At 45.7% G+C, this 23100-nt stretch overlaps 9 protein-coding genes and 1 non-coding gene across 10 annotated transcripts; 6 read left to right on the top strand and 4 right to left on the bottom strand.

Annotated features, from left to right (window-relative positions):
• Positions 1-87: 87 nt before the first annotated feature.
• Positions 88-1329, bottom strand: PICMEDRAFT_116115 (hypothetical protein). The gene is made up of 4 exons (XM_019159814.1): positions 1119-1329; positions 714-1035; positions 571-633; positions 88-489 (listed from the first exon to the last, which is right to left on the bottom strand). The coding sequence occupies exons 1-4, from the start codon at positions 1218-1220 to the stop codon at positions 284-286; spliced, it is 693 nt and encodes a 230-aa protein (XP_019018689.1). The 5' UTR covers positions 1221-1329; the 3' UTR covers positions 88-283.
• Positions 970-2133, top strand: PICMEDRAFT_15505 (hypothetical protein). Its single transcript, XM_019160855.1, has one exon. The coding sequence runs from the start codon at positions 1444-1446 to the stop codon at positions 1948-1950; it is 507 nt and encodes a 168-aa protein (XP_019018688.1). The 5' UTR covers positions 970-1443; the 3' UTR covers positions 1951-2133.
• A 498-nt stretch (positions 2134-2631) lies between these two features.
• Positions 2632-4341, top strand: PICMEDRAFT_31057 (hypothetical protein; the record flags this gene model as incomplete). Its single annotated transcript, XM_019162673.1, has 2 exons — positions 2632-3324; positions 3469-4341. 2 exons carry the CDS (start codon positions 2632-2634, stop codon positions 4339-4341), a joined length of 1566 nt encoding a protein of 521 aa, XP_019018687.1.
• An 837-nt stretch (positions 4342-5178) lies between these two features.
• Positions 5179-5478, bottom strand: PICMEDRAFT_19531 (hypothetical protein; the record flags this gene model as incomplete). The annotated part of the gene is made up of 1 exon (XM_019162127.1): positions 5179-5478. A coding segment is annotated over one exon (300 nt), but the record flags the coding sequence as incomplete, so codon positions are not given.
• A 540-nt stretch (positions 5479-6018) lies between these two features.
• PICMEDRAFT_71629 (hypothetical protein) lies at positions 6019-7506 on the top strand (the record flags this gene model as incomplete). Its single annotated transcript, XM_019163969.1, has 1 exon — positions 6019-7506. The coding sequence occupies one exon, from the start codon at positions 6019-6021 to the stop codon at positions 7504-7506; it is 1488 nt and encodes a 495-aa protein (XP_019018685.1).
• Positions 7476-9907, bottom strand: PICMEDRAFT_15501 (hypothetical protein). Its single transcript, XM_019160854.1, has one exon. The coding sequence runs from the start codon at positions 9775-9777 to the stop codon at positions 7693-7695; it is 2085 nt and encodes a 694-aa protein (XP_019018684.1). The 5' UTR covers positions 9778-9907; the 3' UTR covers positions 7476-7692.
• A 275-nt stretch (positions 9908-10182) lies between these two features.
• Positions 10183-11706, bottom strand: PICMEDRAFT_15500 (hypothetical protein). The gene has a single exon (XM_019160853.1). The coding sequence runs from the start codon at positions 11560-11562 to the stop codon at positions 10243-10245; it is 1320 nt and encodes a 439-aa protein (XP_019018683.1). The 5' UTR covers positions 11563-11706; the 3' UTR covers positions 10183-10242.
• A 223-nt stretch (positions 11707-11929) lies between these two features.
• On the top strand, positions 11930-14528 carry PICMEDRAFT_15499 (hypothetical protein; the record flags this gene model as incomplete). Its single annotated transcript, XM_019160851.1, has 1 exon — positions 11930-14528. Exon 1 carries the CDS (start codon positions 12159-12161, stop codon positions 14523-14525), a length of 2367 nt encoding a protein of 788 aa, XP_019018682.1. The 5' UTR covers positions 11930-12158.
• A 173-nt stretch (positions 14529-14701) lies between these two features.
• Positions 14702-14774, top strand: PICMEDRAFT_t74. The gene has a single exon. It is a non-coding gene; the product is annotated as a tRNA-Ala (tRNA).
• A 902-nt stretch (positions 14775-15676) lies between these two features.
• On the top strand, positions 15677-23079 carry PICMEDRAFT_15498 (hypothetical protein). Its single transcript, XM_019160850.1, has 2 exons — positions 15677-15764; positions 16027-23079. Exon 2 carries the CDS (start codon positions 16148-16150, stop codon positions 22820-22822), a length of 6675 nt encoding a protein of 2224 aa, XP_019018681.1. The 5' UTR covers positions 15677-15764; positions 16027-16147; the 3' UTR covers positions 22823-23079.
• Positions 23080-23100: the final 21 nt, after the last annotated feature.

Below are 23100 nucleotides of genomic sequence, written 5' to 3'. Positions count from 1 at the left end.
AAGAAAAATTCACACTACACACACCCTCACAGAGGCCTGCACGCACTCTCGCCCACACGGGGCCTCCCAGAATCCCACCCTCGTTTTTCCCCCGCTCGCCTGGTGACAACCGCACCGCTCATTTCTCTCTTCTTTGCCTGAGGTGTGAGGGTTCCGCGTCTTGCGCGTCCTTCTACTGCTACATGCTTTTCGCAGTCACTCCGTTCCTAATCTGGAAGCCAGGCGCATAATAGCTTTTGTGTGTCACGTGCGCACATGAATTTTGGCGGCTTGCCGCTTTCGGTTATATTACATACATGGTGTACACTCTCTTATCTACTTGTGCTGCAATGCTGCAACGCTGCAACGCTACGCTCCTTACACGTTGTCGTAGACACAGTCGACGAGAACTCTGGGCCCATTGATGAGGACCTGGGTGTCGAGCATACTGCGGACCATGCGGGCGACGTGCTTGACGTTGAAGTTCATTCTCGCCTTGCGCTGGGCTAACTGTGGAGGGATGTTAGTATCTGTTGGGGTCGGGAAGAGCAAAGGGAGAGTCCGGCAGTGTGGGGCTGTGTTCCTACTTACCATAAACGTCACGTCGTATGTTTGGGAGAGCTTGCGAATAGTTCGCATGATACTGACTATCGTCTTGCCTGCTGCCGGATGGGAAGTGGTGTTAGTACTCATGTTTGGGATTTCTTGTTCGCGTCGTGTCGGGCCACACATACCAAGAATGTAGTTTTCGAAAGAGCCGATGTTGAACGCCTCGTCGAGGTCTTCGATGACCACGAGGTTGAACGAGCCCTCGCTCGCCGAAGAGCCGCTGAAGGAGAGCAGCAGTTCGTTCACGATGTCGTGCACCTGGGCCAGCGACAAGCACTGCCACACGAGGACGTTTTCCGAGAGCCGGTCGTGCAGCGTCGGGGAGACGAGCGGCATGTGGTCGACGATGTGTCTGATCCGGTCGGTGTCGTAGAGAAACGACGTCAGGTGGGCGACCCTGTACTGGCCGCACCGCTGGATCTTCCTGATGTAGTACTCCATTGCAAACTGTGGGGAAAGGGGGGACGGCGTGGTGTTAGTAGATGCACAGGTGAGAGGTTCGCTGTGTGGCGGAATGGAGCGGTACGCACGTTTGACGCAAACTGGGGGGTGTGGTTGTTGAGGTTAAACTCGACCACGGAGAAGCATTTGTCAATTTTGCTGTCTGCCAGGTCTAGGTCGTGCTGGTCCATCGGTGGCTCGAGCCGGTGGCTATGTCGTGCAGGGGCCAGAGGGCACCTGCGATAAGGTCTGTGTCTGGCACGGACACGTTCTGAAAAGGAGAATTTCCGTGCTCTCGTGGCGCGTATCGGTGTCGAGGCCTGCGGAGGGAGGGGGGTCTGGATATCGGTATTACGTTCCTGTGTGTATAGAAAAGTGTAGGCGTAGGCGTCGGCGTAGGCGTAGGGGGGCTACATGACGGCGCAGCAGGAGTGCTCCGAGGTGCCTGCCGCCGCCCCAGGCGCCGTGGGCACCGTCGTGGCCGTCGCAGGCGCCCGCTGGCGGCTGGACACGCTCGTCTTCTCCGCCGTCGGCACAGACCGTCTGGACGCCGACCTCGCGTGCGTCGCCGTGAACGCAGGCACCGGCTCGTTTGCCCGTCTCACGCGGACGCCCGCCCCCGACTGCAGCAGCCTCACCGGGTTCTTCACCCGCCCCAGAGGCCCCGCCGCCGCCGCCGCCGCCGCCGCCGCCGGCTCCCTCACAAGCAGATGGAACACCGGCGACGTCTCCACGTCAAGCGTGCCCAGACACCCGTTGGGGTCGAGCCGCTTGCCAAAGTGCAGAAGCTGGATCTGCTCGACGCTCGCAGGCCGCTCCAGCGGCTCCGTGCTGCCCACAACCGTGTCCCACGCGTCAAACACGTACTCCCGCAGGTCGCCCACCTTGAACTGCCCCGCCTCGTCTGCACCGTACCCGTAGTCCCCGAGAACCCCGGCATCCACCACCACCCGATGTCTGCCGCCCGTCGGCGTCACGAGAAACAGCGCTGTGTCCACAAATCCGTTCCCGCTCGACTGTCCCATGGCTTTTTCTCTGTGTCGTCTCTTCTCCGTCTCTCCTCCGTCTCTTCTCCGTCTGTTCTCCGCCCCCTCTCCCTCCGCCGTCTCCCGTCTCTCCGTCCTCCGCAGAGCCTCCATCTGCCCCGTCTGCCCCGTCTGCTTCAGCGCCACCGCCTCACCACTTTTGCGGCCCCAGCGCCGAGCGCCAGTCCCACCCGCATTGGGCCTCCAGATCGGTCTCGGACCTGCGGAGCCGAGCCCTCCCCGCAAAAACGCACCCCGCGGGGGCATCCCACGCGCGCCCGGTCCCAGGCAGCAGCATCCCGCGCGGGATGGCAAGGGCAGCGTGGGATGCTCTCCCGCTGGCTATCGGGTCTCCTTTCGGTCAGCTGCCATTGGCCGATGTTTCTCCACGGTGTGGCACACCGGGATGGGGCCATAAGTAGCCCCGGATGGCCACCAGGGGAAGAAACAGAAGAAGTGGAAGGGACAGCAGGTGAGGCATCGAGAAAGGCGTGTAGGTGGCAAGACAGCAGGACGCGAGAAACGGGAACTGTGCAAGCTACAGATACGCAGATACACAGATACACAGATACACACAATGTTGAGGAAACAGCTGGCTAGAACACTCAACGTGCGGACACCGCTGGGGCGTTCCGCCAGGGTGCAGAGAAGGACACTCTCGGGGACAGCAAAGGTGGACAAGGCGTCCTGGTCAGGCTACACGTACTCGTTTGCAGCGCTGACGGCAATTGTGTCGTCCGGAGTTTACTGGGGGGCCGTGTCCGACACGTTCTCGAACGAATCGTCGGCGCAGACAGCCGGCACCGTCTCCGTGGACGAGTTCGTCAAGCACAGCTCGAAGTCGGACTGCTGGGTGGCGGTGAACGGCAAGGTCTACGACGTGACGGACTTCGTGCCAAACCACCCCGGCGGACAGGCGCCGCTGCTCAAGCACGGCGGCCACGACGCCACAATGCTCTACGAAAACCTCCACCCGAAGGGCACGATCGAGAAGTTCTTGCCTCCGGACAAGTTCAAGGGGGTCCTCGACGGCGAGGCTCCGAAGTTGGCCTCCGACTACGCCGTCGACGACGACGACGAGGCCACCCGTCTGGAGTACATCGAAAACAAGCCGCCGCTCTCGAACATGCAGAACTCCTACGACTTCGAGCAGGTGGCCAAGAACATCCTTCCCAAGGACGCCTGGGCCTACTACTCGTGCGGGTCGGACGACGAGATCTCCATGAGAGAAAACCACTACGCCTACCAGAGAGTCTACTTCAGACCCCGCGTCTGTGTGGACGTCAAGGAGATCGACACCTCCTCGACCTTGTTGGGCTCCGAGACCAGCGTGCCCTTCTACGTCACCGCCACCGCTTTAGCCAAGTTGGGCCATCCGGAAGGTGAGTGCTCCATTGCCAGAGGCGCCGGGAAGGAAGGCGTCATCCAGATGATCTCAACCTTGTCCTCCATGTCACTCAAGGAGATCGCCGATGCCAGAGTTCCAGGCGCCACCCAGTGGTTCCAGTTGTACATCAACGAGGACAGGAAGGTCGCCAGGGAAATGGTCAAGGAGGCTGAGGAATTGGGCATGAAGGCGATCTTCATCACCGTTGACGCCCCATCGCTCGGAAACAGAGAAAAGGACAAGAGAATGAAGTTTGTCAACGACACCGACGTCGACTTGGGTGACACCGTCGACAGAGACAGCGGTGCCTCAAAGGCCCTTTCCTCCTTCATCGACTGTTCCGTCAGTTGGAAGGACATCAAACAGGTCAAGTCCTGGACCCATCTCCCTGTCTTGATCAAGGGTGTGCAGACCGTGGAAGACGTCATCGAAGCTTATGACGCTGGTTGTCAAGGTGTCGTTTTGTCGAACCACGGTGGTAGACAGCTAGATACTGCTCCACCTCCAATCGAATTGCTTGCCGAAACTGTTCCTGTCTTGAAGAAGTTGAACAAGTTGAGACCAGACTTTGAGATCCTTGTCGACGGTGGTGTGAAGAGAGGTACAGACATCTTGAAGGCCGTGGCCATCGGTGGTAAGGACGTCAGGGTCGGTGTCGGAATCGGTAGACCTTTCCTCTACGCAAACTCCGCCTACGGTGAAGATGGTGTCAGAAAGTTGATCCAGATCTTGAAGGATGAGTTGGTGATGGACATGAGACTCTTGGGTGTCACCAAAATTGACGACCTCACCTCCAGACACGTCGACACAAGACGTCTAATAGGTAGAGAGGCAATCAACTACCTTTACGATAACGTCTATACCCCAATTGACGCAGTCAAGTTCAGCAATGAAAGCTGAGCTAGGCAGCCAGGTAATTGAAAAAAAAAAGTTCTACATTTTTTTCTTTTCCATTGTTTTCTGACTCATTTCGAATGTACCTTACCTTCGCTTTTACTTTCTTTCCCTACTCTTCCATCTTATTCTCTTAAAATTTCTTACTTCTTCTATCTGTGCCACTGATTATTATACATGCTAGTCTAGTCTAGAAGGAAAAAAATAATCATATTTAACGAAATAAGATAGTAAAACGTCCAGTATACATTCTCCTCCCGCTCAGTTCTTCTCGATCGTGGATTCTTCGTTGACTAGCATCTGGTTCAACAAAATTTGTTTCTTTAGCCAGAAATACCTCGCTGAGTTGTTGTATTTCACAAGCTCGGCATCCAAGAGCTTCCGTAACCTTATCAACTTTGCATAATAGGTTGTCTGGTTGTGTATTATGGAGCGTAGTTGCTCTATCGATAGGTCGTCAATGTCTGCCAAATCAGACACAGACGCTAATTTTCCCTCACTTTCCAGCTCCTCCCTTTTCAAAGAATACATTTCCAAGGCCCCTTTGGATTTCTCCGTTATATCCTCAAGTGCTGGCGGGTTGAACTTTATGCTTTTCAGCTTGAAGTGGTTCAAGATTTTCTGGTCGACCACCTTGTCTGTAGTCTTTCTTTTCTTCATTTGATGGTACGAGTCCAGTAGGTTCTCGTGTCTCATGGGTGACTCGTTTCTGATTCTCTTCTCAACATTCGACGCTATCTTCTTCCCGCTGAGGTTAGGATCGATTCTGAACTCATTCTTGGTCTGGAACTCGTGCAGGCTGCCAATCAGCTTGTTGTTGAGCGTCTCGTACGAGTCCATCAAACTGTTTGACTCCACCTCATGCACAGTCTTCAAATGCTTGAGCAAGGCGTCGGACCTCGTGAACGATTTGAGACACTCCGGTAGTATGCAATAGAACGGCTTCTCCCCCGTATGCGTCCGTATGTGTGATAAAAGCGCAAATCGGCTGTGCTGCAGAGTCCCCTTCCTGGAGCAATTCTCCCACTTGCATATATATTCTGCGCCCGTGCTGGACTTCTTTGATCCAACGTGGTCTTCGTTGATGTGCTGCACCAAATCATCCAGCTCACGAAAAGACGTCTTGCACTCGCTCCATCGGCATGGATGCACATCCTTTGAGTCTGTGTCTATACTGCTGGCGCCGTTTAAAAGACTGCTAGGACTCGAGTCCTTCATCCTTTCAGCCCTGGCTCTCTCCATGTTAAGGAATTCTGCCTCGAGATCGGCATCTGTAATGTTTCTGGCACACAACAGGTCCTCTTCCAACGTTTCCGACTGGAAGTTCATATCTGATTTCTTTCTTCGTGCTTCCTTGGTCGGCGTCTTCTGTCGCTGAAGGCCTCTTCTTTGCTACAGTAGAACATTGCCTCTATCGCTGTCTGCTTCCCTGAAACATGTATCCTGCCTTCTATTGAAGAAGCTCTTGTCTCCTATCGCGTAAGCAGCTGCCACTTTGGGACGCTGTTCAGTAAGCCCCGATTACATGTGCTCGACAACTCGCATTTTCATCCTCCTTCATCAGACAGGTTCTTCCCCTTGAGTAACGCTGGCTCAGGCCTTCAGGCGTAGAAAGAAGAACACAAGATAGATCTGACACGTTGAGTCATCAAAAAGGAAACAGGACAGACCTGAAACAGCAAAATGTCTGACTTACAACTAAACATCTTGAAGGTCTTGGGCGCCAAGGGCAGCATTCCCGACTCCACTGTGGAATTTCCAAATGAAGATTCCCAGCAAATCCAGGCTGCGTTGAACTCCCTGCTTGCCAGAGCAATGGTCTCCTACAAGACCACGGAACACGAAGTGTACAAGCTAACCGAAGAAGCCGAGGACATTGTCCAGCACGGCTCCCATGAATACAGACTTTTGAACAAGGTCATTGAAAGTCTCGAGGGTTTGAAAGTCTCTGACGTTGATTCCGTGATGGGCAAAAACGGTAAGGTTGCGCAAGGTCGTGCGTTCAAAAATTGCTGGATCGGTAAGGAAGGTGACAAGATTATTGCCAAGGTCGGCAGTCCGGCTGAAGTCGACGATTCCACAGCTTTACAGTTGAAGGAAATTGTAAAGACCGGAACCTTATCTAACAAGAAAGATTTGGCAGACTTGAAAAAGAGAAAGTTGGTTGTTCCTACAAAGTTCTTCTCATTTGCCATCGAAAAGGGACCTGAGTTTGCGCTAGAAATCAAGCAGTTTGAAACGGATATCACAGCAGACATGATTTTATCTGGTTCTTGGAAGTCTGCCAGTTTCAAACCATACAACTTCAACTCTGAAGGTGATTTGCCACATTCAGGTGCATTACATCCTTTGAACAAAGTCAGAGAAGAGTTCAGACAAATCTTCTTCTCCTTGGGTTTCTCAGAAATGCCATCAAACCAGTACGTGGAATCCGGTTTCTGGAACTTCGATACCTTATTTGTCCCACAACAACATCCGGCTAGAGATCTACAAGATACTTTCTACTTGAAAGACCCAGCTACTGCTCTTCCTCCAAGCGATAAGGAATACTTAGAAAACATCAAGGCCGTCCACCAAGATGGTGCTTTTGGTTCTATTGGTTATAGATATCCATGGCACCTTGAAGAATCGCTTCGTACGGTTCTTAGAACACATACAACTGCAATTTCCTCTAGAATGTTGAAGGAGTTGGCAAAGGATCCTAAACCGACAAGATTATTCTCCATCGACAGAGTTTTCAGAAACGAAGCTGTCGACGCAACACATTTGGCTGAATTTCACCAAGTTGAAGGTGTCTTTGCGGACTATAACCTCACGTTGGGTGACTTAATTGGTTTCATGCAACAGTTCTTTGAAAAGATGGGAGTGACAAACTTAAGATTCAAACCAACCTACAATCCATATACCGAGCCTTCCATGGAGATTTTCTCATGGCACGAAGGTCTAGGGAAATGGGTCGAAATCGGTAACTCTGGTTTGTTCAGACCAGAAATGTTGGAACCAATGGGATTGCCAAAGGATATGAGAGTCCTAGGATGGGGTCTATCCTTAGAAAGACCAACAATGATTAAGTATGGAGTTAGTAATATTAGAGAGTTGTTGGGTCACAAAGTCAATCTAGATTTCATCGAAAACAATCCAGCCGCAAGACTTGATGATGATATTTTATAAATCTTGTAAATCATTCCAACATAAAAACTAATAATTCTAAACAATAATTAGCAGGCACGCAATTTGATCCGAAAAGTGGTGATTTTGGTGGGGATATGCTGATGCTGTGCTGATGAACTTATTGTCAAATAACTTCTCTAAAACGCTTGCATCACTTATAATATCTCAGTATCAAATACCAGAGCATCAATTGATCAACGCAAGACTTAATGACTCCCGCTTTTCATTTACCAAATCCTTCCACCTTAGCACTCTCAACCCAAGATCTACTTCTTTCCATACGGCCAGAATAGTTTCTTGAGCAGCTTTCAAGCTAGTCGATTCTCTAATCGTCTGAATCTTGTTCAATTTGTCTAAAACAAACCACCTTTCTTTCTCATAATTTGTTGCGACTACCCCTAAGATAAATATTGGCCAAAGTAATGTCACGGACAATTCTGGTAACAAATCAAGTAGCTCCAATATTTTGGACTTGGCTTTTTCCATCTCTCTTCTATTGATAAGAAACTGCTTTGTTACAACACCGTTTTCCTGGTACACTCCTTCCAAGTCAATCCGGATAAACAGGTAAATCAATGTCGATAGTTTTTTGATCTCTGCAATGCATTTTATATTAATCTCAGACTCATCGTCATCGTTTTCTGTGATTTGAACTTCTTGATTGAGGTTCTGAATTTCAAACACAATCTGTTCTCTACGGGAAGAAATGTCCGACTCGAATTCATGCCTTGTTTCTGCTGTCTCCAATGCCAACCCTTCATAACAGTCAGCAAATTGGGAAATTTGATGCGTTAGGCAAATTAGATATGGGCAACAACCAAAAACAACATTTATTGTAGTGTCCTTGTCCTTCAGCGTTTTCAAGTAGAGATCGCCCTCTATACCCTGCCTGAAAATAAATTTCATAAACTCATCTTTTCCCTTAGTGTCAGTTATAGAAGAGCTGACTTGTACAGCTATTTCATTGGCAGAATAGTCTTTGGATGTCTCATCCTTGTTTTCCATAAGTGCAGTCTGGCCAATTACCTCATGTGTGATAAAATAACGAGCAAAGAAGTTTGCCAAGGGGCTGGAGGCATCCAACGTGTTGACCTGTGTGACAAAATATTTGGCACAACTCAAATACATCATCCATACAGAGATGGAGTCTGTAGTCGACGATATTTCGTTGAAACACAGCATAAGAACTGTAGCCAAGATGTCGTCCCAGTTTGATGCGTGCAGGCATTGCTTTTCTCTTATTAGATCAGGTAGTTGTCGAATCGCCTTTTCCGTATAGAACCTCGATAGACCCTCAAAAGACTTGTTTCCTGCTGAGGAAAGCTGAGAAGCACTTGTAGCCATTACTGCATCCATCACAATTTCATGTCTGAACGCTAGAGGCACTATCAAGTATAAATAGGGATTCGATTCCCACTGCCTAGCTGGTATGATCGCATCTGTTAAATATATGGGATTGATGTTGACAGCCGACTTTTTGATATGAGAGTAACACACGCAAGTCGGACAGACAACGTCAACAAAATATGATATCAGTTTTTGCTCCTCCAGGGAGAATGATGTGAGTCTGTTATAGTGGTAGTTCGACTGCAGGTTGAGATTTGTCAAGGAGTACTTGATGTTTATATGAGGCAATGCGCTTGATTCGGCAAGAGGAGCAAGTTCGTCAGACACCATGCCGGGTTTCAACATATCTCGCAAAGAGATTTGCTCGAGGAATGCTAAGAAATCCATCTCGTCCATTTCTCTGCTCAAATCGACCGCACCAGCGTTGGTGAAAACAGAACAGTCTTCCCCTTCCTCACTCTGCTCCAGGGAGCTCAAAAAGAAGTCGTCCATTAGCATCGTTTTCATGACGTGCATCAAAGGTGACGATGCAATGTTCTGGCACGACTTTCCAAGAGTGCCGTCAAATTTGTCTTTATCAAAGTCCCGCTGTGTGGTGTTCACAAAGTAGACGTTGTTTTTGATGTCTGCCCACGGGATGGCTTGCTTCGACAATTTTTTGATGAGGCTAGAGGTCTCTGATTTCAGAAAGTAGTCAAATGTGTTAGCTGCAGTCGCAGAGCTTCTTTTCTCGCTGATAAAGTCCGCGTACTTGTTCTGAAGATATGACTTCTTGTACTGGTTTGATCTTCCGAATGTCGTTCCATTCTGCAAAGCCTCCTCGTCCCAGCGGTAAACCAAGTCATACGAGCATTGGAGGTCCAACCGCGTGCAATGCTTGCATGAAGGATGTGATTCTGCAAGCACATGGCGGAACATCCGCATAGCAGAGTAGAAAACTGTTAGTCAACTGTAGTCGATACAAGGTCTGGCTTTCCTTATCCGTGGGAACACATACCATCGCATTTCACCTTTCTCTTTTTGCACGTCTGACAACCCTTTCTTGATCTTTCCTTCTTGCGCCTCGTGCAGGGCTTGCCCATGCATTTCTTTCCCGGCTGTGACATTGCTTCGGTGGTTTTTGGAGATCTCTACAGCACAATAGCAAGAGGAAAGGACAGCATTTCCAGCATCTGTGGCCTTATCAGCCGACCCATCATTATCGTCTTGTGTTCCATCTGATCAAAAATGCCAGCATAGGAGCAATCTTACAATCGCGATATGCGGCCGGGAATGCGGCGTCGGGGCGATAACGTGTGCGGCTCGTCATCCTCCGGGAAAGACAAAATAGGGGTAAACATTCTTCGAACAAAGACAGGTAGAGAGAACTACAACTAGAAAATATGGCCATCAAAGTGCTGGCAGGACGGCCCTTGACCATTCGGCTACGTCCTTGAGGTCGAGAACAGCGTTCGAACCGCCGTACCTGTTCTGGAGAGCGCCGTTATCCCGGTGGACAGCGGTCTCGGGTCTCCAGCGCCAGGCATCCTTCTTGTCTTCAGGAAGTGAGTCTCTGCCATGCAGAGTGAGTGAAGCTATATACTCACCGACGATGGGCATGTACTTGAAGCCCTGTCCGGAGTCGCCCGTGCCGAGGATCAACCCAGTGTGCTGCGGATGCTCGTCGATCAAGAAGTGGCGATCGGGGGTGTCAGTGCACCAGCATATCTTGGCCACGTTGAACTCCCGGTCGGAGAGCCTTGGCAGGACCTCCCTCAGGAAGTCTCTCATCTGGGTCTCCGCCTCCTTCGGGATAGCATCTTTGTAGACGGGGACGGACACCTCCCCCTCTGCGCCTTTGATGGTTTCCATGTTGATGTAGCCGGGGAACTCGTTACAAAACTTCAGGTCGCCAAAGGCATCTGGCTCAAAAACAAAGCCCTTGTCGATGTTGAGGACAACGGGGGAGCCCTTCAGTTGCCCAATTTCGGCGTCCGTGAGCCGGATGTGGCCGACGGTCCAGCACTTGGCCAACAACTGGCGGTGGAAGTCGAGCAGCTTGACCGAGTTTGCACCTGCGCAGATCACCGTTTTCGCCGCCAGTATCTCCAGCCCCGAGTACGTCCTCACCCCCAGACACGCCTGTGTTTTCTTGTCAAAGAGCAGCTCTTGGGCACTGTCTGTGACCATTTTGGCACCCAGCCGGATGCACTCCATGGACGCACGCTCCAGCGCCAGACTGGCATATGTCCATCCGCAGTTCTTCTTCTGGTAGTACCCTTTCCACTTATCAAACCGTGGCTGGGTGTTGTCCAGAGACAGCGACTCGACTCCGGATTGGCCAACCAGTCTGAGGAAGTCAGCCGGGGTTTCAAGTAGCACGGAGTCGTCGTCTTTGTCTTCCTGGAGCATTTCATACTGCTTGTATATCTCTGCGTACGACTCTTCCATGCTGGCACCGTAAATTATGCCCGTTTCGTGGTACGCAGGCTGGTATACCGGATCGTCTCTCCATTTTCTGAGACTCTCCTTGGACAAGTCGGAGTAAAACTGCGACCTTACCACTGACTGGAAGATCTTGTTCACGTCGTTGCCCGCTGCAAGCGGCGAAGGCACGGGGTACGCGTCCAAAAGCGTGACGTTCTTGTGGCCTCCACGCAAAAGTTCCAGAGCGGTGGACAGGCCGAAAGTGCCTGCCCCAATAATCAAGACGTGCTCCTCGGGATCCATTATTGTTTTCCTGTACTTTCTTCGTACTGGGATAAATCGCAGTCGTTTCAGGAAAGCGCTTCCCTGAAGCTGGGAACAGGGAAAAGAAGGGCACTACGTTATATACAGCTGTGCTTATTTTGGTGTCTCGCAGTCATACCCTCAAGCCTGCCGGCGACATCTCCATGCAGTAACCTATCGGGGCGGAGTGCCTCATCTGTGTACACATCCTCGAAACATCAAATCTTCATCGGATAGAGCTCCCTTTGTTGAGCGATTGCTGATGCGGGAAAAATTGATGTTTTTCATTGGCCATTTTTCCTTCGGCAAAAGCTACCCGATGTGAAGGGGCCTGTTTTTCAGTACGAGTCCATCAGAGTCCGCCACAGGCAGACGAATGATACTGTATGATATCGGCAGCTCTGCCGGCATGTCACGCTAGGATTGGGGCTGAAAGTACGGTTTCTTATCCGATCGTCACAGATAAGACACAGACGTCGAAGAGATATAAATATCTCGTGTTTTCTACCTTAACGCTTCTCAGTTTCATATTCTGCAGTGGTTGACAAAACTTCAGTAATCTGTACTGGCAATCAATTGCTACTACTTGATTTGCTATGACTGGTTTTACGGACAAGGAAAAAAATGGTGTTATCATCACCACTAGCACTAGCACGCCAAATGCAGAGGGAGATTATACTTCTAGTGTGGGGTATATAGAGTATGACAGCGGCTCTGGTAAAGAAGAGCGTGGAGGCCTGGAGGTTGGTGAAGAAGAGGACGAGCTTTTAAAGTACGGCCCGGACGAGATCTTGGACCCCGACCAGAACAACGCACCGTTACCTGAGGTTAGAGCTGTTGTTGAGACCACTGATGATGTGAGCTTGCCGGTCAATACGTTGAGAGCATGGTTTCTTGGTGTTGTGTTTACCATTGTGGGTTCTGGGGTGAACCAGTTTTTTTCCATGCGTTATCCCGGTGTCACCATTAGTTCTTTGGTTGCTGAGTTGATCGCTTTCCCCTGTGGACAACTCTTAGCCTCAGTTTTGCCTCTTTGGACTATCAATTGCGGGAAGTTAGGCAAATTGGTCATAAATCCGGATAGGAAATTCAATAAGAAGGAGCATACTTTAATCACTATCATGGCCAACATCTCTTTCACCTCTTCTTGGGCCACCGATGTTATCCAGGCGCAATACATTTATGGTGTCCCTTCCAAAGCCGGCTATAAAATTTTGATGGTCTTGACATGTCAGTTATTTGGTTTGGGTGTTGCAGGGCTCATGGACTCGATTCTTGTTAAAGATTCGATGAATTATTGGCCAAATACATTGGCAAACGTTGCGATGTTTGATTCGCTACACAGTAAGCACAACCCTATTGCCAATGGTTGGAGAATATCAAGACTCAAGTTTTTCCTCATTTGCTTCACATGTTCATTTGTCTACTATTTTTTCCCAGGTTTTATCTTCCAAGCATTGTCTTACTTCAACTGGATATGCTGGATTGTTCCAGGTAATGTGGTAGTTAACCAATTATTTGGCCAGATCCAAGGATTGGGATTTAGCCCAATCACATTTGATTGGGCTCAGATTGCCTATGGTAACGGGTCACCTTTGTTGATCCCAGTTGCTTCCCAGGCTATGACTCTTGCCGGTTGGTTCATATTTTTTGGCGTTCTACCATTGGCACTGTACTATACCAATACCATGTACTCAGCACATCTGCCAATGTCATCATCAACTGCTTACGACAACACGGGTCAAGAGTATAATGGTTCACGAGTACTCGATGCTGCAACCATGTCCTTGAATCTTGAAGCTTACAAGAATTATTCTCCACCATTTTTATCAATTACATATGCTATTGGGTATGGTCTTTCGTATGCTGTTTTGTCATCATCGGTTGTTTTCACGGTTTTGGAGTATGGAACTAACATTGTTGCAGCTTTCAAGGGAAACTTGAAGAAGGATGTTCATGTGAGAGCCATGGAAAAGTATAAGCCTGTCCCAAAATGGTGGTACATCCTACTGACTGTTTTGGTTTATGTTGTTACTATCATTACCATGGAGAAATACGACAGCAAATGGCCGGTGTGGGCTATCACAATTGCTTTACTCATGGTTATCGTCTTTATCCTACCAGTTGGAATAGTTTACGCAAGGACTAACATCAACACAAACTGTATGACTGTTTTAGGTCAAATTTTGGCGGGCTATACCATTGACCCACCAAAGCCCATTGTTTCGTTAGCTTGGAAGTTTTACGCATATACTGGTATTTCACAAGCCGTTGCGTTTTCACAAGATATGAAACTTTCCTACTATATGAAGGTCCCAAAAAGGACTGTCTTTTGGGCACAGTTCATATCCTGTATTATTGGTGCACTAGTTCAAGTTGGTATTTTAATCTTCATGTTAGACAACATTGAGGATATTTGTACACCCGGCCAAAAAGATCACTTCACGTGTCCTCAAGGTACCACGAACTTTGCGGCTTCTGTTATATGGGGGTTGGTTGGCCCCAAGCGGTTGATATCTGTTGGCAAAATATATTCCGGATTTTTACACTTTTTTTGGATCGGGGCTGTCTGCACAATTATTGTTTGGGCCCTGCAGAAGTACTTCCCAAGAAATAAGTATCTCAAGCAAATTAATATGGTTGTGTTTTTTGGAGCTTTGGGTAACTATCCACCAGCAACAGGTCTAAACTATACATCGGCGTTTGTTGTTGGATTCCTTTTCAATTACGTGATTAAGAGGAGATGGGGTAATTGGTGGTTGAAATACAACTTTGTGCTTTCGTGTGCTTTGGACGTCGGTCTTGCTTTGTCCGGAATCATAATTTTCTTTTGTTTACAATACCCTGGGGCCTCTATTAACTGGTGGGGGAATGAAGTTTTCAATAATACCGCCGATGGCAAGGGGACGCCATGGAAGGGTTTACCTGCCAAAGGATATTTTGGTCCAGATGCCTGGAGTTAAACTACTTTGATAGCGGTCTTTTTTTATTTATTGCTCTTATTTTAAACTAATCAATGTTTAACAACTTACTTTAATTAGTTTGCTGAACTAGGCTCTGTCAACCAGAAAAATCACCCTATATTGATCTTTTAGATTTGTTCAGTATAGTGCAGCAAGTTATTGGACTTACAATAATTGGGCGTGTGGCGTAGTTGGTAGCGCGTTCGCTTAGCATGCGAAAGGTCTTGGGTTCAACTCCCAACTCGTCCATTTAAATAAATTCCCTGATGGGATTTAACCTTTTTTCTTTATTTATTCTTTTATTGTGTTCTGACAAAATTAGCACTGTTGGTTTCGGCCCATATTGCTTCACTGTCGGTAACTTTACTTTATTTACTTGTCCGATGACAGCTTGGTGATCCAAGCTGTCACTGATAAGCAATTGTATAGATAAGAGGGTGTCGGCTCTGTGATAAGAGATCTTCCTTTTCCATGTGTGCAGTTCGGTCCACAATACCATCGACTCCGATAGCAAATGTGATAAAAACCTCTTTTTGCATTCAACCCCTCTCTAACAAAACGTCTCGGCAAGGGTTTCTTTTTTTCCTACAACCCGTTTTCCGGAGTTACGCAGAGAAATCAAAAACCCACGGTTTTTCCCTCTCCCCTCCATTCTGTTGTTGCCAGAAGTCACCAAAGCCGTACTGACTCTTCTACACCCGCCACAGCATAAACATTGCGCTATTGGCTCTCACAGGGCTGTTCCAGACGCAAGCACCTGCACCCACTACAACATCATCGTTTTGTTGTATGTACGTGTGATGAGTTCATCTTTCTTCCACGCACAGTGAAAAATTTTGACTCTCGCGCATGAAACAAAGTGAAAATTTTTTTCCTCCGCCTAGAAAGGTTGTTTGCTATATAAGGCGACGGGTCCCCGTTACTAGCAGACGGTGTGGATCCAGAATACCGCCATCTTCCTCCCTTTCTTTCCAGTGTCTTTCGGGCATTTTTTAACATTATCATTCTTTTCCGTCTTCTTGTAGTATTTTTCTTCATTTCTACCATTTCTCCTTTCTTCTCTTCCTTCTCCAGAACAGACTCCTGATCTAATCTCAGCTAAAGAAAAAACATTTTCTCCAGCAGCAAAAATTCAAACAAACCCCCATACGCTTGAATTTTTCCATTTCTTAACTTGCAAAAAAAACACAAAAAATATTACTTTTTATTAGGTTTTTCTGACATCAGAACTCAATAAAGGTATGTGCCATCAATGGTTTTTTCTCAGTTGTTTTATCTTGCAGTTACAGGTGTTTTAGTTGTCTGTTTTCATTGGAGAAGGAAGATAAGTCATAGAGATCGGCTGTATGGTGGCAATGGCTCCACCCTGTGACCTTATCGTCTTTTTCGAGTTGGAACGAGATGACTGTAATACCTGTAAATTGTACCGATAACGACGCCGTTCCTTTTTTGCATCATTCTAACAAAAATTTCCTTTTAATTTTTTTGGTCAATCTTGCAGCGATTTTTTCTACTATTTTTTTAAAAAAATATTCACAGCTTCAGTTTGTTAGACACGTTAACATCTTACTAAAAAAATAGGTTTTAATTGTAAGTTTGAATCCACAAGTAATCAATCAACTATGACCTTTCACAACCCTATTTCCCCATCGTTTGAAAAGCATGGTACCAAGTTGGTTACTCTAGAAACACAAGATGGCATTGCAATCCAGGGTTACTGCTTCGGTGCAGAGGTCCCAGCTGCCGGTGAGTTGGTTTTCCAGACCGGTATGGTCGGATACCCAGAATCCATCACCGATCCTTCCTACGAAGGACAAATTTTAGTCATAACTTATCCTCTCGTGGGTAACTATGGTGTCCCTGATAGAAAGTTAATGGACGATGTTGTCAAATCTCTTCCAAAATACTTTGAATCAAACAAAATCCACATTGCAGGTTTGGTAGTTGCTCACTACACTGAAGACTACTCTCACTACTTGGCCACATCCTCTTTGGGCCAGTGGTTGAAAGAACAAAATATTCCAGCAATCTACGGTGTGGATACCAGATCCCTAACCAAGAGATTGAGAGAAAAGGGTTCAACTCTTGGTAGATTCTGTTTCCTAAAGGACTCAGTCAACGTCGAAGTAGGATTGAAGGACTCTGAGTGGAAGAAAAACTTTGAAATCCCTCAATGGATCGATCCAAATGTTGAGAATCTTGTTGCCAAGGTTTCCACCAAGCAGCCTGTAATCTATGACCCACCAAAGGAATTGGCCAAGTTGGGTCCTGATGGAAAGGTCCTCAGAATCGTTGCCGTCGATGTCGGTATGAAATACAACCAAATCAGATGCTTCGTTAACAGAGGTGTCTCCTTAAAGGTTGTTCCTTGGGACTACGATTTTACCAAGGAAGAGTATGATGGTCTGTTTATTTCTAACGGTCCAGGTGATCCTTCCGTTATGACCGACGTTGTTGAGAGATTAAGAAAATCTCTTGATGAAGCCAAAACCCCAATTTTTGGTATCTGTTTAGGTCACCAGTTGATGGCTAGAGCTTCAGGAGCCTCTACTTTGAAATTGAAATTTGGTAACAGAGGTCATAATATCCCATGTACTTCTACTGTTTCTGGTAGATGTTACATCACCTCTCAAAATCACGGTTATGCTGTCGATGTCAAAACTTTACAACCTGGCTGGAAAGAATTGTTTGTGAATGCCAACGATGGGTCGAATGAAGGTATTTACAACACTGAAAAGCCATTTTTCTCTGTTCAATTCCACCCTGAATCAACCCCAGGCCCAAGAGATACCGAATTCTTATTTGACACTTTCATCCAGTCTGTTATTGATTTTAAGACCTCTAAAGCGTTGAAGGCTGTTGAATTCCCGGGTGGTAAGAAGGAAGAAAATGAAAAATTATATCCAAGACTCAACCCTAAGAAGGTGCTTATTTTGGGTTCCGGTGGTTTATCTATTGGTCAGGCTGGTGAATTTGACTACTCTGGTTCCCAAGCTATTAAGGCATTGAAGGAAGAAGGTATTTACACCATTCTAGTTAATCCAAATATTGCAACTATCCAAACTTCTAAGGGTCTTGCGGACAAGGTCTACTTTTTACCTGTCACTCCTGAATTTGTAAGAAAAATCATCAAGCATGAGAGACCTGATGCAATTTACTGTACTTTTGGTGGTCAAACCGCTTTGAATGTTGGTATCAAGTTAAAGGATGAGTTCGAATCTTTGGGAGTCAAGGTCCTTGGTACTCCAATTGATACTGTCATTACTACTGAGGATAGAGAACTCTTTGCAAGAGCAATGGACGAAATCAACGAGAAATGTGCCAAATCCGAAACCGCTTCCAATATCGAGGAAGCTCTAGCAGCTGTCCAAAGAATTGGCTTCCCAGTTATTGTCAGAGCTGCCTACGCATTGGGAGGTTTAGGTTCAGGTTTTGCTGACAACGAAGAAGAGCTGGTTGAACTTTGTAACAAAGCTTTTGCTGCTTCTCCTCAAGTTTTAGTTGAAAGATCAATGAAAGGTTGGAAGGAAGTTGAATATGAAGTTGTGCGTGACGCATACGACAACTGTATCACTGTCTGTAATATGGAAAATTTTGATCCTCTTGGTATTCATACTGGTGACTCCATTGTCGTTGCACCTTCTCAAACTTTGTCTGATGAGGATTACAATATGCTAAGAACGACTGCTGTCAATGTTATCAGACATTTGGGTGTTGTTGGTGAATGTAACATTCAATATGCATTGAACCCACATTCTAAGGAATACTGCATTATTGAGGTTAATGCTAGATTGTCTAGATCTTCGGCTCTAGCCTCCAAGGCAACTGGTTATCCATTGGCTTATACCGCTGCTAAGTTGGGTTTGAACATCCCATTGAACGAAATCAAGAACTCTGTTACTAAGGTTACTTGCGCTTGCTTTGAACCTTCATTAGATTACTGTGTTGTCAAGATTCCAAGGTGGGATTTGAAGAAGTTTACCAGAGTTTCAAACTTGCTTTCCTCATCTATGAAATCTGTTGGTGAAGTCATGAGTATTGGTAGAACTTTCGAAGAAGCAATTCAAAAGGCTATCAGATCCACTGATTACCAAAACTTAGGTTTCAACTCCACTGAAGCGTTGATGAGCATTGACATTGATAGCGAGCTACAAACTCCTTCTGACCAAAGACTTTTTGCGATTGCAAACGCTATGGCCAATGGCTACACTGTCGAAAAAATTCACCAAATGACTAACATTGACAGATGGTTTTTGGGTAAGTTGTACGGCTTAACCAAATTTGGTGAATACATCTCTTCTTTCGGTACCAAGGAGAACTTACCAATTAGAGTATTGAAGGAAGCCAAGCAATTAGGTTTTGAAGATAGACAAGTTGCTAAGTTTTTGAACTCCAACGAAGTTGCTATCAGAAGATTGAGAAAAGATGCGGGTATCATTCCTGTTGTTAAACAAATTGATACGGTTGCTGCAGAATTCCCAGCTTTCACTAACTACTTGTACATTACATACAATGGTCAAGATTCAGATGTTGATTTCAATGATCACGGTGTTATGGTTTTGGGTTCAGGTGTTTACAGAATTGGTTCATCAGTGGAATTCGATTGGTGTGCTGTTACTGCAATCAGAACTTTGAGACAACAAGGTTTGAAAACTGTCATGGTCAACTACAACCCAGAAACGGTTTCTACCGATTATGATGAGGCTGATAGATTATATTTCGAAACTATTAATCTTGAAAGAGTTCTAGATATTTATGAAATCGAAAACTCCGCTGGTGTCATTGTGTCGATGGGTGGTCAAACATCCAACAACATTGCTCTACAATTACAAAGACAAAACTTGAAGGTTCTAGGTACTTCACCAGCTATGATTGACTCTGCTGAAAACAGATATAAGTTCTCTAGAATGTTAGACAACATTGGTGTCGATCAGCCTGCTTGGAAGGAATTAACTTCCATTGACGAAGCTGAAGCATTCGCAGAAAAGGTTTCTTACCCAGTTTTGGTTAGACCATCTTACGTGTTATCTGGTGCTGCCATGAACACTGTTTACTCTAGAGATGATTTAGCTTCCTACTTATCTCAAGCTGTGGAAGTTTCACCTGACTATCCTGTTGTTATCACCAAGTATATTGAAAACGCAAAGGAAATTGAGATGGATGCTGTTGCCAAGGATGGTAAATTGATCATGCACGTTGTTGCTGAACACGTTGAAAACGCTGGTGTTCACTCTGGTGATGCAACATTAATTGTGCCACCACAAGATTTAGCTCCTGAAACTGTGAAGAGAATTGTTGAGGCTACTGCTAAGATTGGTAAAGCTCTTGATGTTACCGGTCCTTTCAATATTCAATTTATTGCTAAGAACAATGAAATCAAGGTTATTGAATGTAATGTTAGAGCCTCAAGATCATTCCCATTCAACTCTAAGGTTGTTGGTACAAATATGATTGAAATGGCTACTAAAGCAATCATGGATCTTCCGGTTACTCCATACCCAACCCAAAAACTCCCAGATGATTATTGTGCTGTTAAGGTTCCACAATTCTCATTCTCTCGTTTATCTGGTGCTGATCCAGTTTTAGGTGTTGAAATGGCATCAACTGGTGAAGTTGCTTGTTTCGGTCACAATAAGTATGAAGCATACTTAAAGTCTTTGGTTTCTACTGGTTTCCAATTGCCAAAGAAAAACATTTTGTTATCCATTGGTTCTTTCAAGGAAAAACAGGAATTACTTCCTTCTATCAGAAAAATGTCTCAATTGGGTTACTCATTATTTGCCACGGCCGGTACTGCGGATTTCATCCAAGAGCACGGTATTCCTGTCAAATATTTGGAATTGTTGAATGAAGAAGAAGAGGATCAAAAGGCGGAATACTCTCTAACTCAACATTTAGCCAACAACTTGATTGACTTATACATCAACTTGCCATCTGCTAACAGATTTAGAAGACCATCATCTTATGTTTCCAAGGGTTATAGAACTAGAAGAATGGCCGTCGATTACGCCGTTCCATTGGTCACAAACGTTAAGTGTGCTAAGCTTTTGATCGAAGCAATTGCTAGAAATGAACCATTAGAAGTTGATAATATCGATGCTCAAACTTCACACACTACTATTCAGTTACCTGGTTTAGTTTCAATTGGTACCTTTGTCCCTACATTAGGTGAAGCGGGTGCTGCAGTCTTTGAAGAAACTACTAAGGCATCTTTAGCTGCAGGTTTTGTTTTCAACTCTATCATGCCAATTACTGCTGAAGGTTCTTCAGTTGTCGATGCTAGAACTTTAACCAGAGCTACAGAAGTCATTTACGGAAATGCATACTCTGATTACTCATTGTTTGTTGCTGCAACTGAGACCAATGCTCCACATCTTCAACAAGTTAGTGCATTGACTTCTGCTCTTTACATCAATGCTGAAGATTTTGACCCAAGTGTGATTCCAAGTTTAGCATCTCACTTTGGTGTTTGGCCAACAAACAAGCCAATCATTGTCAATGCTAAGGCTACTTCTCTTGCCTCACTGTTATTGTTGGCTTCATTGTTCAACTCTAAGATTCATGTTACAAATGTTACTGGCAGAGATGATCTGGCTTTGATTTCTATGTCAAAACAAAAGAATTTGAATGTTACTTGCGATGTTGCTATTTTCTCATTGTTTTTCTCTCAGGCTGACTATCCAGGGGCAACATTCTTACCAACTAAGGAAGACCAAAAGGCATTATGGGACAACTTGGAATCCATTGATTGTTTATCCGTCGGTGCAACTCCATACAAGTTGGCTGAATTTTTGAAGAAGCCAGTCAGTGCCGGTTTTGGTTTTGCTGATTCTATTCCATTATTGATGTCTGCTGTTACCGAAGGCAAGTTAACTGTTGCTAATATTGTCACAAAGTTGCATGAAAACCCAATCAAGATACTTGGTTTGAGTGAATCGGAATCTTACATTGATATTAACGTTGACAGAAAGGCATCTACCTTAAAATCTCATATTGAATCATGGAGTCCTGTAAAGAATGACACTGGTTCAGTTGAAAGAGTTTACATGAACGATCAAACTGTTTGTTTGGAAGGTGCATTTGTTGTTCAAGAAGCTTTAGGTAAAGAAAGTATTGCTCAACATACATCTTCTATTGCGAACGAATCAGCTATTGAAATGTCATCACCTGCTCCATTGGGTGTTATGTCTCCAAATCTCAGAAGAGGCTCCAGATTCTCTTTTGATGTTACCAGAAGACACTCATTGATTGACTCTTTGAAGGATGGTGAGGACGAAGATGCTCCAAGTGGTGCAGATTTGGTTTCTTCCAAGCCACCAAGAGAATTATCTCCACCAAACGCTATATCTACATACATCAAAGGTCACAACCCATTCTTGAGAAAGAACATTCTTTCTGTCAGCCAAATCAATAGACGTGATTTACACGCATTGTTTACTGTTGCACAAGAAATGAGATTGGCTGTTGAAAGAGAAGGTGTTTTAGATATCTTGAAGGGCAGAGTTTTGACTAATGCTTTCTTTGAACCTTCGACTAGAACTGCATCGTCTTTCAATGCTGCTATGCAAAGATTGGGAGGTAGAGTTGTTTCAATCTCTGAGCAAGGTTCATCTGTCAAGAAGGGAGAAACCTTGCAAGATACCATTAGAACAATGGCATGTTATTCTGACGCAATCGTTTTGAGACACCCTAGTGAAGATTCTGCCGACATTGCCGACAAGTATTCACCAGTTCCTGTTATTAACGGTGGTAACGGTTCCAGAGAACACCCAACACAAGCTTTGTTAGATTTGTTCACCATTAGAGAAGAGCTAGGTACTGTCAACGGTATCACTGTTACATTCATGGGTGACTTGAAATATGGTAGACCGGTTCATTCTCTCTGTAAGTTGTTGAAACAATACCAAGTTAAAATCTACTTGGTTTCACCGGAAGAGTTGAGATTGCCATCTAACCTAAGAGACATGTTGAAGGAAGAAGGTATGTTGGTTGGTGAAAGTACCGAATTGACCACCGAGATTATCGCTAAGTCCGATGTTCTGTACTGTACTAGAATACAACAAGAAAGATTCAAGGACTTGGCACAATACGAAAGATTGAAGGGCACTTATGTCATCAGCAACAAAGTGTTGAAGGATGCTAAGCAGCACATGTGTGTGATGCATCCACTTCCTAGAGTTGACGAAATCAAGGAAGAAGTTGACTTTGACCAAAGAGCTGCATACTTCAGACAAATGAGGTACGGCTTGTTTGTTAGAATGGCAATTTTGGCCATGGTTATGGGTGTTGAATTCTAAAGTTGAAATAAATATGAAATCAATCACTGGAAACCTTTCTTCCTCCAGGTGCTAGGCTGCAAATTATTGGGGAATAGATGCTGCTTAGTGTTTGAAAGATGAAGGCCGGTCGGGTTTCATACTGAAAAACGAAATATAATTTTATATAACGAGTCTTTTTAAAAATTTACTATATTTTCTACGATAACTGTTATTTTCTATAAAATACATAGTCTACTTAATAACTAATTACAACTATTAATCCATGCAAAGACAGAGAAAAGCACATACTAATGGCT

Source organism: Pichia membranifaciens (genome assembly GCF_001661235.1).
Source record: "Pichia membranifaciens NRRL Y-2026 unplaced genomic scaffold PICMEscaffold_2, whole genome shotgun sequence".
Classification (NCBI taxonomy): Eukaryota; Fungi; Ascomycota; class Pichiomycetes; order Pichiales; family Pichiaceae; genus Pichia; species Pichia membranifaciens.
The sequence above is the reverse complement of the archived record's forward strand: the minus strand, read 5'-3'. Positions and strand labels throughout refer to the sequence as shown.

Excerpts from the sequence above, each read along its gene's own strand:
- PICMEDRAFT_116115 (XM_019159814.1), bottom strand. The coding sequence starts at position 1,220 with ATGGACCAGCACGACCTAGACCTGGCAGACAGCAAAATTGACAAATGC. Across the intron at positions 1,036-1,118 it reads CCCCCCAGTTTGCGTCAAAC|TTTGCAATGGAGTACTACAT; the intron begins GTGCGTACCGCT and ends CTTTCCCCACAG. Across the intron at positions 634-713 it reads TTTCGAAAACTACATTCTTG|ACGATAGTCAGTATCATGCG; the intron begins GTATGTGTGGCC and ends GCAGCAGGCAAG.
- PICMEDRAFT_15505 (XM_019160855.1), top strand. The coding sequence starts at position 1,444 with ATGACGGCGCAGCAGGAGTGCTCCGAGGTGCCTGCCGCCGCCCCAGGC.
- PICMEDRAFT_15501 (XM_019160854.1), bottom strand. The coding sequence starts at position 9,777 with ATGCGGATGTTCCGCCATGTGCTTGCAGAATCACATCCTTCATGCAAG.
- PICMEDRAFT_15500 (XM_019160853.1), bottom strand. The coding sequence starts at position 11,562 with ATGGATCCCGAGGAGCACGTCTTGATTATTGGGGCAGGCACTTTCGGC.
- PICMEDRAFT_15498 (XM_019160850.1), top strand. The coding sequence starts at position 16,148 with ATGACCTTTCACAACCCTATTTCCCCATCGTTTGAAAAGCATGGTACC.